This window comes from Erythrolamprus reginae, chromosome 1, assembly GCF_031021105.1.
Source record: "Erythrolamprus reginae isolate rEryReg1 chromosome 1, rEryReg1.hap1, whole genome shotgun sequence".
NCBI classification, from domain to species: Eukaryota; Metazoa; Chordata; class Lepidosauria; order Squamata; family Dipsadidae; genus Erythrolamprus; species Erythrolamprus reginae.
In genome coordinates, this window is record NC_091950.1 from 37733383 (window position 1) to 37747276 (window position 13894).

General features: G+C 40.9%; 1 protein-coding gene across 1 annotated transcript in view; it reads right to left on the reverse strand.

Moving 5' to 3' along the window:
• Positions 1-5280: 5280 nt before the first annotated feature.
• WDHD1 (WD repeat and HMG-box DNA binding protein 1) overlaps positions 5281-13894 on the reverse strand; it is a 50684-nt gene continuing 42070 nt past the window's right edge. The window contains exons 22-26 of the mRNA XM_070749600.1: positions 13190-13233; positions 12936-13094; positions 10133-10263; positions 9874-10009; positions 5281-6414 (exon numbers count right to left, since the gene is read on the reverse strand). Coding sequence (XP_070605701.1) covers positions 6211-6414; positions 9874-10009; positions 10133-10263; positions 12936-13094; positions 13190-13233 — 674 coding nt within the window. The 3' untranslated portion in view covers positions 5281-6210. The remainder of the gene's footprint in view (positions 6415-9873; positions 10010-10132; positions 10264-12935; positions 13095-13189; positions 13234-13894) is intronic.

The window sequence follows — 13894 nt, forward strand, 5'->3', positions numbered from 1 at the left end:
AGGACAATTCCACCTGTCCGTCCATTACCCTGGGGGGGGAAACATTGACCCCCTCAGAGAGGGTCCGCAACTTGGGCATCCTCTTCGATCCACAGCTCACACTGGAGAACCATCTTTCAGCTGTGGAGAGGGGGGCGTTTGCCCAGGTTCGCCTGGTGCACCAGTTGCGGCCCTATTTGGACCGGGAGTCACTGCTCACAGTCACTCATGCCCTCATCACCTCGAGGCCTGACTACTGTAACGCTCTCTACATGGGGCTACCTTTGAAAAGTGTTCGGAAACATCAGATCGTGCAGAATGCAGCTGCGAGAGCAATCATGGGCTTCCCCAGGTATGCCCATGTTACACCAACACTCCGTAGTCTGCATTGGTTGCCGATCAGTTTCCGGTCACAATTCAAAGTGTTGGTTATGACCTATAAAGCCCTTCATGGCATCGGACCAGAATACATCCAGATCCGCCTTCTGCCGCACGAATCCCAGCGACTGGTTAGGTCCCACAGTTGGCCTTCTCAGGGTCCCATCAACTAAACAATGTCATCTGGCGGGACCCTGGGGAAAAGCCTTCTCTGGCGGCCCCGACCCTCTGGAACCAGCTCCCCCCGGAGATCAGAATTGCCTCCACCCTCCTTGCCTTTCGTAAGCTCCTCAAAACTCACCTCTGTCGTCAGGTTTGGGGGAACTGAACTACCCTTTTCCCCCTAGGCCTATACAATTTATGCATGGTATGTTTGTGTGTATGTTTGGTTTTAATAAGGGTTTTTTAATTATTTTAAACATTAGATTTGTTACATGCTGTTTATTACTATTGTTAGCTGCCCCAAGTCTACGGAGAGGGGCGGCATACAAATCTAATAAATAAATAAATAAATAAATAAATAAATAAATAAATAAATAAATAAAAGAAAAAGATACATAGAAAATATATATAGAAAATATAAAAAATATTAGACTAAGGTGCTACCTCAGGAAGAAAAAGAGGTTTTGATTTCCATTGTACTGTTAAAGCCTATCTGGGTTGGCAGGAATCCATATTCCCACCTATTTGTGCTAAAGGTAATATATTACACAAGTATGGTGTAGTAGTTAAGCCTAGAAACCAGCAGGCTGCCAATTCTAGTTTCTCCGTAGGCAGGAAAACTGGCTGGGTGATATTGGGCCAATCATCAGGAAATTGTGAGTTCTAATCTTCCCTCAAGACATAAAAACTGACTTGGTTACTTTGGGCCAGTCACTCTCTTCTCAGCCCAAGCCACCTGACAGAGTCATTGCTTTGGCGGAAAAAGAAAGAAAATTATATATATTAATATCTTGCTCTGGTCGCAGATCTGATTGTGTGACTGAATCAGATCTGCGACTGAATGAATGCTTTTTATATTATAGGAATTTTAATTATAGGGGTTTCTTATATTATAGGGGTTTAATTAATTTTAATTTTACTCCTAGGTTGGGTTTCACTTTTTATATTGTATTTTGTTCTTATTTTTGTAAAACACCCTGAGTCTAGGGAGAAGGGCGGCATATAAATCCATCCCTCCCTCCCTCCATCCAACCAACCAACTAAATAAATAAATAAATATTCATGACTTTGAGTTATTTATAAAGCAATAAGATAGGATAATATAATAATAAATAAATCTTTTTAGTACTCGTTATTCATTTGCCCAAATATGCACCTCCTGTTTTAATGATGCAAAAAAGAATAAACAGAATATTCCCAAACTGCTTCTTAAAAGGAATTTATAAAGCTGTATCGGTTATGGTTCATGTGTCAGTTGAAAACTGCCCTCTGTAGAGTTGAAGCATTGATTAATACACGTACTCCACCATGATTTGGCTCTGGCTGTCCAATACTTTAAGGGCATCTTTCCAGTTCCTGCTTGAAAAATCCCAAAATGATTTTCTCATATATGAAGGTATGTTGAACTCTTTTGCTGCAGACTATTTGCTCTGTATTTCTGTTTTGTTAAATTCAAATTTCCCATTTAGCTTTATTTATTGAAAAGATTTATATGCCCACTTAATCTTAAGTGGGAAGTTTACAACAATCATATAACCAATAAACAAAAATCATAATTGAGAGTATTGCAAGACTACATTCAGGTGTTACATTTTTCACTCTATTGAGCATACGAACTGCTGAATTTCCATGTTTTCCAATCTGTGCATCACATCTGATGCTTTTTCCCAGTCAGTTCTAGCATAGCTGAAATTGCAAAAATGAATGTATAGGCTTGGTGCCAGACTATTTCCCCACTGATATACTCTCTTGCCTCACTCTGCCTTGTTGCTTGAACTTGTAAGATTTCACAATCTTTACTTATTTAACAGATTTAGATGGCCCAAATCTTAAGCAACTCTGACAGATTCACAATCCTGCCATTTAATCCCTTGTTAACCCTTCTAGTCAGTTTCTATAGCTATTCCTATTTCCTGTTTAAAACTTACCTAATATGAAGGTAGCTACGTGTGTAAGTAGTAAGTTTTGAAATCTTGCCTCAGCCCACTCACTGAACTGTATTTTTACACTATTCTTTGGGTCAGGTGGAGAGAACACCTAGCATTACCAGCATTGTATAGTCTGGAGGACAGAAGGAAAAGGGGGGACATGATCAAAACATTTAAATATGTTAAAGGGTTAAAAAAGGTCCAGGAGGGAAGTGTTTTTAATAGGAAGGTGAACACAAGAACAAGGGGACACAATCTGAAGTTAGTTAGTTGATCAAAAGCAACATGAGAAAATATTATTTTACTGAAAGAGTAGTAGATGCTTGGAACAAAGTTCCAGCAGACGTGGTAGATAAATCCACAGTAACTGAATTTAAACATGCCTGGGATAAACATACAGTATATCCATCCTAAGATAAAATACAGAAAATAGTATAAGGGCAGCCTAGATGGATCATGAGGTCTTTTTCTGCCGTCAGACTTCTATGTTTCTATGTTTCTATATTATCAGCATACTCAGGTGGCTAGACATAAAGACAATTATATGGCTGGTTTAAAAGGCTTTGGAGGAATTTGGGGATTTCAAAGTATTTGCAACTGTTTATTAGTGTGAGAAGGGATGCCACCTGAGCACTTTTTCAATGACAATTATTCTGGGGGGAAATGACTATCTTGTTCCTGATCTCAGAAATGACCAAAGTACAATTACTTCTAGCAATGTAAGAAAAAGAAATAAATCATCAGCATCTTAGTTCTCTGGAGCAGTTGCAATGCAGATAGTCCTTGTTTACCAACTTGTTTAGTGACCATTTAAAGTTGGAACAGCATTAAAAAAATGCAACCAATCTGTTGTGGTTAGCTGTGGCCCAGCTCCTGCCCCAAGGACTGTGGATGTGGGGGAGACATCCACATGCTGCAGGCCTGTTTTGCCCCCCCCCCATGGAATCTGCTGATGAAGGCTCCTCTGACCAAGAAGACATGAGTGACCGGGAGGAGGAGAGTGTGGCAGACAGCTCAGAAGGAGATCAATTATCTAGCTCCTCCTTGGATTCAGAACAAGAGTTGATACAGCCATGCATGAGGAGAGCGATGCATAGGCAGCAACAAATGAGAGATTATTATCAAAGAAAATGAGGCCACGTGTGGTTGGGTGGGGCTGTGGTAACTAGTGAGGCTGCTATAAAGAGCAGCCTGTGGGTTTGGCCATTGTGGAGGATTATCTTATCGTTGTGTTTCCTGACTGCTTTACTGAGTTGGACCTTTTGTGTGCTGATTTTTCCCGCTTTGAAACTAAACCAGAGCAAAGTGTGTTTCACTTTGTGAAAGAAGGACTGTGAATTGCCTCACAGCTGCAAGCTAAGTATCACAGAACTGATAAGGGACTTGTACAAATTACCAGTTTGTTTGGAGACAACTGCTATTTGCTATCCCAAAAGAGGGCTTGGTTTAAGTGAATTTTCATTATAAAGAACATTGTTTTGAATTTTCAAACATGTTTGTGTCTGAAATTGTATCTGTGCATTTTTGGAAGGATTCTACCAGAGAGCCCGACAGAACACAATCCCTCACATTTATGACTGCTAGAGTATCCCTGTTGTATGGTTGCCACTCGGACACTTCACAATTTGCACACATTTATAACCAGCATATTCCACAATCATGCGAGATATTTTTGTTCTTCCCAACTGGCCTGTGACAAGCAGAGTGTCAGTTTCTGCTTGCTTGACTGCCACATACATATTTTAGCCTGGGAAATTTGAAGGGATTTTTTTTATTGGAGCTGTAGAAACCTAATCATTACAAAATTCTTTACTCAAGGACAAATGCCTGTACCTGCATTGAGACTGTATCTAGTTGAATATGAATATTTTATTGGACCACGTGATGAGCTTGTGGATGTGGGGCAGGGTTGTGAACTTTCAACTGGGTGGGGAAACCCTGGAAGCTTTCAATTTCGGGTTTCCCCAGATGTGCCAACATGACATCTGTAATATATTTGATGAACTTTGAGCTTCCGATCAGTTTCCAGTCACAATTCAAAGTGTTGGTCATGACCTTTAAAGCCCTACATGGCAATGGACCAATTACCTCCGGAACCACCTGCTACCGCACAAATCCCAGCAACTGATAAGGTCCCACAGAGTTGGCCTTCTCCGGGTCCCTTCGACTAAACAATGTTGTTTGGCGGGCCCCAGGGGAAGAGCCTTCTCTGTGGCGGCCCCGGCCCTCTGGAACCAACTCCCCCCGGAGATTAGAACTGCCCCCACCCTCCCTGTCTTTCATAAACTACTCGACTCATTTATACCGCCAGGCATGGGGGAGTAGAGATAGCTCTTCCCCCTAGGCCATTACAAGTTATGCATGGTATGTTTGTGTGTATGTTTGGTTTTATAATAGGGGTTTTTAGTTGTTTTTTATTATTGGATTGTACATGTTGTATTTATTATTGTTGTTAGCCGCCCCGAGTCTGCGGAGAGGGGCGGCATACAAATCCAATAAATAATAATAATAATTATTATTATTATTATTATTATTCTGAGTTTTATTTCGTTGGGGGTGTTTTCTGGAACTCTGACACAGTTAATGAAGAATATAGAAGCAAAATTGTAACTTGCATTACGTGATGTTTTTCTTAATGACTGTGCTGACCTACCTAACAACCAAATTGAAAGTGATATTGTAAGTCTGTTGCAGCCACTGCACTTATTGGAAATTGATTTTCTCCCAGGGATCACAATAGAGCAGTGGAGTCGCCCATTTCAGTTCTAGTCATTAAGTGAGGGCTACCTATGAAAGATGTTGAAAATGCAAATAAAGTGTTCAATAGCCAAAATAAAAAAAAGGTTCTTGCTTTATTTAAAATCACCAGTAACACAAAATTAAAACATTATAAGATGTGGAGAACAATGGCATAATAGTGTGAGCTTGGGATTTTTTTTAGCTTACTACACAGAATTAAAGGCTACCTTTTAATGCCCAGGGCTTAGGATCCTCCCCCACAACTGGGCACTGATTTAACTTCTAGAATACAATGCTGCCTGGGAATGAAATATGAACTATATGGCAGATATTAATCTAGTAGGAACCAAGGTAACTCAAATCCATTATTTATGGATTTTTCTAGAACGGAAGTTGAATGACACAAACCATTGTAGGGTTTAACTTGAATGGCAAGGAAATAGTGAGCTGGCTCCATTATTAAGTTCAGCTGATGAGGCAGAAAAAAATAACAATCCTTGTTATATGTTGGGCATGGAGGAAATGGAGAAAAAACCTGGAACTTGGTATCAAGACATCACTCAATCTCTTGTGTCACGCATCTCCTCTATGTGCTCCATCCTGCCCTCTCTGTCCTATAAAGCACTACCCATATGTGGTATCTGAAGGAGCAATTTAGAGAATACCTGGCTTTAGCTCACAAACATACATCCGTTACAACAGTAACACCTTGAGATCTATAAATGCAAATTAAGTTACTATCCTAGTCAATGTAGATGAGCTATAACTTCAGCCATAAAGGCCACAAAGGATGTGCTTGCACAGGAACAGAACGTTTCACAAAGCATAAGAATAGGCCACCTTGCTCCAGAATATGAACCTCCATTCCTAAATCCATGTATTCTGCATATCTTCGTAGCCATGTTTCCACAAACTTCCTTTTCTTGAATATTCAACACAGAAGCACATTTCCTTAGGGGAACTGTCTTCATCCATCTGTTGGAAAAGTTTTAATATTGCAGGCTAAAGTCGACAAGTAAAATATTTAACTCCGCTTATATGCAAACGTTGAGAGTTTTGCAAAGGTGGATTGGTTAAATCCTTTGGATTTTTTAGCAGAGCCCACATCCTCTTCTGATTTTTGTTCTTGGCCTTCTTGCTCTTTATTATTGATGTCCTCTGGGCGCTTTCGCTTCTTCCCTTCAGATGGATCGTTGGTTTCTCTACTTTTGCATTTCTCCGTCCAAGCCTTATTGATGGAAACAAAAACAGAACAGTAAAACTTTTACTATTGCTATTAAATTATAATGTTGCCATTTATTAAGGTGACTTTCCTATAAATATTAAGCTCCTATGCATGTGCATAGTGAAGACCAGCGGAGAGCTACGAGCTGGAATGCTAAATTGTGCTGGCCGCCGCCGCTTGTAAGTGCTTGTAGGGCCAGCGCGATTTTGCTGCTGCACCTGTGGATGGAGCCGCAGATGTGCCCATGTTTCAGCAAGGTTTTTTTGGCTTCCGCGCATGCCGAAACACCGGCGCACCTGCGGCTCCATGTGCGGTTTTGCTACCTCCACAGGTGCAGCAGCAAAATTGCACTTTCCCCGCAAGAACTTATGAGCCGCGGCGACGAGTGCAATTTAGCGTTCTGGCTCATAGCCCACTGCTGGTGGAGACTATAATTTTGAAGGTCCTTCATGGATCATTGCCTTGTTGTGGCAAAGGGGCTTGTGCAGCTCAAAGAAGCTATGAGCTAAGCCATGCACTGGGCCACCTACCATGGACAAGTAGAGACATTTGTCAAAGTGTGGTTCACTGGAGAAGGAAATGGCAACTGATTGCCAAAAAAACCCCCCATGGACAGTATCGGAAGGCTAGTGGAAGATAGGGCAGCCTGGCGTGCTACGGTCCACAGGACTGCAAAGAGTCAGACATGACTTAATGACTGAACAACAAATAATAATTTTGAAGACATCAGCAATGGAACCATGGTGGAATTTGTCAATTTTGAACCTTTACAAGTGTGACAAAGTTATTCTTAATTTCCCAGAAATCAGCTATAGAAAGAAAAAGAGCCAGGGTGGCGCAGCCAGTAGAGTGCTGTACTGCAGGCCACTGAAGCTGACTGTAGATCTGAAGATCATCAGTTCAAATCTCATCACCGGCTCAAGGTTGACTCAGCCTTCCATCCTTCCGAGGTGGGTAAAATGAGGACCCGGATTGTGGGGGCAGTAGGGTGGCTCTGTTAAAAAGTGCTATTGCTAACATGTTGTAAGCCGCCCTGAGTCTAAGGAGAAGGGCGGCATAAAAATCAAACAAACAAACAAACAAATAAAAGTTGGCTGAATGATCTGGCACTAAAGCAGTGGCATGAGATGGCCTTGTATATTTTCAAGGAAATGTGTTCCAGGTATTTCAGCTGAGTGTGGTTTCAAAGTTAGTACTAAACGAGCATTAATCAGGTTCAATCTTCACTCAGTCATAAATCTCAATGAATTATTTTGGCCAATTATTCTCTTTGCTGAATTTCTACATAGGATCATTGCATTGTTGCCCGTTCTGCTTGCAATGGGCAAGAAGAAAAAACTTCTTGGAGAAGAGGCAAGACAATGTACGAAATGGATTATTAGTCAAACATGCATCCAGAGGAGAAACTCCACATTATAGAATAGAATTGCAGAAAAAACAATTGCTGCCAATCTGCCTTCCATTGAGGACCTGTATACTGCACGAGTCAAAAAGAGGGCGGGGAAAATATTTACTGACCCCTCACATCCTGGACACAAATTGTTTCAACTCCTACCCTCAAAATGTCGCTACAGAGCACTGCACACCAAGACAACTAGACACAAGAACAGTTTTTTCCCGAACGCCATCACTCTACTAAACAAATAATTCCCTCAACACTGTCAGACTTTCTACTAAATCTGCACTTCTATTCTACTAGTTTTTCTCATCATTCCTATCACCCATTTCCTCCCATGTTGACTGTATGAATGTAACTTGTTGCGTATATCCTAAGATTTTTATTAATATTGCTTCTTCATTGCTTATTTGACCCCTATGACAATCATTAAGTGTTGTATCACATGATTCTTGACAAATGTATATTTTATTTTATGTACACTGAGAGCATATGCACCAAGACAAATTCCTTGTGTGTCCAATCACACTTGGCCAATAAAAATTCTATTCTATTCTATTCTATTATTTCTGCAAAAAAAAGAGCACCCCCCACATTCTACTTCCTGCTTTTTACTTGTAAAATTGTGTGACTTCAAGAAAAGTGGGGGGAAAATGATTAATACAATCTTCAACTTACAATCACAATAGGGACCAGAATGTCTGTTGATAAGCAAGGCAATTAATAAGTCGTGCCTGGTTTTATGATTTTTATTTTTTATTTTGGCCACAATTGTTAAGCACATAATTGCAGTTTTCAAATGAAGCATGGAGTTACTAAATGAATCTGACTTCTTCATTGACTTTGCTTGTTGAAAACTGGCTGAGAATGTTGCGCAGAGCAATCACAGGATCCTGCCACTGTCATAAATACCATATTTTTCAGACTATTAAGGAGCATCTTTTTTGTGTCCCCAAAGGGTTTGAAAAAGTCTGTGTGTCTTATAGACTAAATATTGCCAAAGGCCCCTGCTTACCCACCGGCCATTTTTGGGCCTTTTCCCGACCTTTTTTCTGGCCCATTTTTGGGGCTTATTTTCAGCCCATTTTGGGGGGGGAGAAAGACCTGAAATGGGGGGGGAAGGCAAAAAAAAAGGTGTTTCGTCTTCTAAATTTAGGTGCATCTTATAGTCAGGTGTGTCTTAGTCTGAAAAATATGGAACATGCTAGTTGCTGTTGTGGTTAGCTCTGGCCCTGCTCCTGCCCCAAGGACTGTGGATGTGGGGGAGACATCCACATGCTGCAGGCCTGTTTTGCCCCCGGTGGAATCTGCTGATGAAGGCTCCTCTGACCAAGAAGACATGAGTGACAGGGAGGAGGAGAGTGGGGCAGACAGCTCAGAAGGAGATCAATTATCTCTCTCCTCCTTGGATTCAGAGCAAGAGTTAATGATACAGCCACGCATGCGGAGAGCGATGCATAGGCAACAACAACTGAGAGATTATTATCAAAGAAAATGAGGCCACCTGTGGTTGGGTGGGGCCGTGGTAATTAGTGAGGCTGCTATAAATAGCAGCCTGTGGGTTTGGCCATTGTGGAGGATTATCTGATCCTTGTGTTTCGTGACTGCTTTACTGACTTTGACCTTTTGTGTGCTGATTTTTCCCTGCTTTGAAACTAAACCAGAGCAAAGTGTGTTTCACTTTGTGAAAGAAGAAGGACTGTGAATTGCCTTACAGCTGCAAGATAAGTATCACAGAACTGATAAGGGACTTGTATAAATTACCAGTTTGTTTGGAGACAGTGCTCTTTGCTATATTAAGTGAATTTTCATTATAAAGAACATTGTTTTGAATTTTCAAACGTGTGTGTGTCTGAAATTTGTACCTGTGAATTTTTGGGAGGATTCTACCAGAGAGCCCGACAGAACAGTTGCCAACGGCCAAATTCTCACCATGTGTCTATGGGGATGCTGTTAAATGTGAAGAGCAGTCCAGTGGCATTGTAACTTTGAACAGCTGTTAAATGAATGGTTGCAAATTGAGGACTCCCTGTACATTTTTACATGGTAAAAGAAGATTCCATTACCGTCCTTTCCTCAGCAGAGAGGCCTCTGTATCGAACCATGCCTTCTTTTATTATTTCTGTTAGTTCAAAATCTGGATTATCTGATAAAATACTGCTCCTGTTCTCTTCTAGCCACATCTGGAACCCAGTCTTTGGCCTACATACAGTTCAGATGAGAAAAAAGATATTGAAATAAAACCTTTATGCCACCTGTAAACATTTTTATTCTCAAAAGGCAGTCATCTCACAATAGCAACGTGAGACTCTTTGGCACACTGACCTATTATTATCTTTGTTTTCAGTCGCAGTTTGAAGTTCGGATGGTACAGTGTCGTTTTTGTCTTCTCTATCTTCTCTGACTTTCTTTTCAGTAGTAAGTGCTCGGGGTTGGAAAAATGCAGTTGCTGCAGGCTGAGGAATGAAATATATACAGTGATACCTCGTCTTACAAACGCCTCGTCATACAAACTTTTCGAGATACAAACCCTGAGTTGAAGATTTTTTTTGCCTCTTCTTACAAACTATTTTCACCTTACAAACCCACTGCCGCTGACTTCCATTGCAAGCGAAGCACCTGTTTTTGTGCTACTGGGATTCCCATCCATGGGAAACCCCACCTCTGGACTTCCGTGTTTTTGCGATGCTGCAGGGGAATCCCAGCAGCGCAAAAACGGGCGCTTTGCTGGCAACGGAAATCCGGAGGTGGGGTTTCCCAGCGAGGGGAGCCTCAGTGAAATCATAGCATCGCAAAAACACAGAGGTCCAGGGGTGGGGTTTTGAGGACTTCAGTGTTTTGCAATGCTGCAATTTCACTGATGCTCCCTTCACTGGGACTTCTGTTGCCAGCGAAGCGCTTGTTTTTGCGATGCTGGGATTCCCCTGCAGCATCGCAAAAACACAGAAGTCCAGAGGTGGGGTTTCCCATGGAGGAGAACCTCAGGAGAATCCCAGCAGCGCAAAAATGGGCGCTTCGGCTAGCAAAAGGGGTGAATTTTGGGCTTGCACGCATTAATCGCTTTTCCATTGATTCCTATGGGAAACATTGTTTCGTCTTACAAACTTTTCACCTTAAGAACTTCATCCCGGAACCAATTAAGTTTGTAAGACAAGGTATCACTGTATTTATACTTCAGTATTTCATCATAAATGGCGGCTTTATATATTGGATTTCATACTCCTTAAGTTTCTCAGAGCAAGAAACTCTAATTTTGGTGAGCATCCATTTAACAGTCCTAAAGGAAAATATTTTTGCAGTAATTATTTACTCAATAGTTTTGGAAGCCGTAATATTAATTACAATGGAAGGAGATAGTTAAAGAAATACATAAAAGATTTAAGCAGTGCAGCAAACTATGATTTAAATGGAAAGTAAGCATGTTAACTGCATTCTAATTTAATTTAAAATAAAGCAAATGTAATTTTTGCTCTGTGTCCATCCATTTTCTTGATTGCTGACTGTTTAGAGTGCAGCTTCTGTAAAATCTCTAGGACTAGAAAAAAAATTACACGAGGTTTATTTCTCAATAGCTTTCAGATGAGAAATGTTGCAGTTTTACTTGTTTGTACCTCACCTTCATTGTTTTTACGTACAACTCAAAGTGGCAAACGCATCCAATACACCCTCCTCTTCCTACTGTCCCCCCTACTGTGAGTTGGATCGGGCTGGGAGAGAAGGACTGGCTCAAAGTCACCCAGCTGGCTTTCGTGATTAAGGTGGGACTACAATTCAGTCTCTCACTTTCTAGCCTGGTGCCCCGTTAGACCAAACTGGCTCTAGTAAATATAAACAATATATAAGCAGTAACTGAAAAGCAAAAAAAATGTATGCTATTAAGAGTACAGTGGTACCTCTACTTACAAACTTAATTCGTTCTGTGACCAGGTTCTTAAGTGGAAAAATTTGTAAGTAGAAACAATTTTTCCCATAGGAATCAATGTGAAAGCAAATAATGCGTACAAACCCATTAGGAAAGAAATAAAAGCTCGGACCTTGGGTGGGAGGAGGGGGAGGAAGAAGAGGAGGACAGACGCTATCCAGAACGAAAGGAGTTTCTTTTCTCTGGGCGCTGGCAGGTTTATTCCCTCTCTAAACACCCAGAGAAAGGAAAATGCTCCGTTCGCTCTGGACTGCCAAAGCCTCCTTAAGCGCCACCGAAAGGCTCCTCTGGCAGCCTAGAAAAGCCTGAGATGGCCGGGATTAAAGGGGGAACAGCAGGAAACTGGCTGGGCCTTCATGCCGTTCTCAAATTTCCTGGGAAATTTTTCCAGGCTCAGGTTCTTAAGTAGAAAATATTTCTTAAGAAGAGGCAAAAAAATCTTGAACACCCGGTTCTTATCTAGAAAAGTTCTTAAGTAGAGGCGTACCACTGTATTTGTATATACTTAGAGTAATACAAGTATGTAATATACAAAATATCACTAATATTCTTTTATGTGCTCTAAACACATTAAAATTATTTAACATCCTGTCTGAGCCACTTCCAACTGTACTATAAAAATCATCCATTTCACTTCCTTGCCTACCTTTCTTATTCAACCACTACATGACAGGGAAAGAAACATTTCCTGAGTGGTCATCAAGGGGAAATTTCCTTTTACTGCTTAATTAATACTACTACCACCTATTTTCAAACTTGATAGGGAAACAAAAAAAGAGAAATCCATTTGATACCAGAATCCTACCCCATCTTTCCCCCCCTGCCAATCAGTCTTTAGATAGTCCTTTTGCTTTCATTACTTTCCTAAGACTTGCTATACCCGATAACAATAACTTGAGCTGGGGTGGCGCAGCAGGTAGAGTGCTGTACTGCAGGCCACTGAAGCTGACTGTAGATCTGAAGGTCAGTGGTTCAAATCTCATCACCAGCTCAAGGTTGACTCATCCTTCCATCCTTCCGAGGTGGGTAAAATGAGGACCCAGATTGTGGGGGCAATATGTTGGCTCTGTTAAAAAGTGCTATTGCTAACATGTTGTAAGCTGCCCTGAGTCTAAGGAGAAGGGCGGCATAAAAATCAAATAAACAAACAAACAAACAATAACTTTGCCAAGCTCCGTTTCTACAAAACAAGATAAAATCCATCACCTGCTTTGACTTGGGCTTAGGAACCAACGGTTTGATGATTGGACTCCCCTTGTTTGGAACTGCTTGACTGTTCGTTGTGTGATTTTTCTTAGGCAGCCTTGTCAGGTTATCCAGAATATTGGGCGAGTGAACAAATGCATCTTTTTGGCTACTGGATACCTACAGCAGCAAGAGATTTAAGAACACATTTTTCCCCTGCAGGGACCACAATATCTTACTCAAAAGTGAAGTAAAGTGAAGCCATCAGTTCTCACCTTAAAAGGATTTACTCGTACTGAGTTGCTAGATGCAGTGACAGCTTTCATTAACAATAACAAAAAGGTGGGGGTGGGGAGAGAAAGCAAGAGAAAAAGGGTATCAGTGCAAATTTATCAAACAATATACTGCCTGTGTATTAAGAAATTATACTGAACAACTTTTATTTACAAGAATTAAGCAGGACTATTCATATAGCCCTGTCTCATGTCTTAAGGACACAACCAGAAACTTGTTTCTAGATGTTAATTTAGCATTCTGACAATTTCAGCTTAAGAAAAGATATTTCCAGATAAAGTCTAGCATCAGTTCTTCTGTCTCCCTTCACAATTGCTGCTTCTCCAGTAGATCATGTTGCTCAAGTCCTTCCCAGGATTCCCATCTAATCAAAGTGCTTCCTTTTGAATGGAGTCCATGGATGTTCCCAACTGAGTTGACATCTTATCCATATATGGAGGATGTTTGAGTGATGCCCAGACATTAATGGTTCTTTATGGTTCTTTATTTTATTTTATTTTCCCCACCTTTTTAACTGTGTTGTAAATCTTGATACTTAATTTCATATCAAATTTGATATAATTATGACAGTTGCACTGTCCCAGGGTCATTTGATCATTACTTGCAATCTTCCCAACTGGCTTCTGACAAGCAAAGTCAGCGAGGAAAGCCAGAGTTGCGTAACGACCACACGTTCCACCTAACAG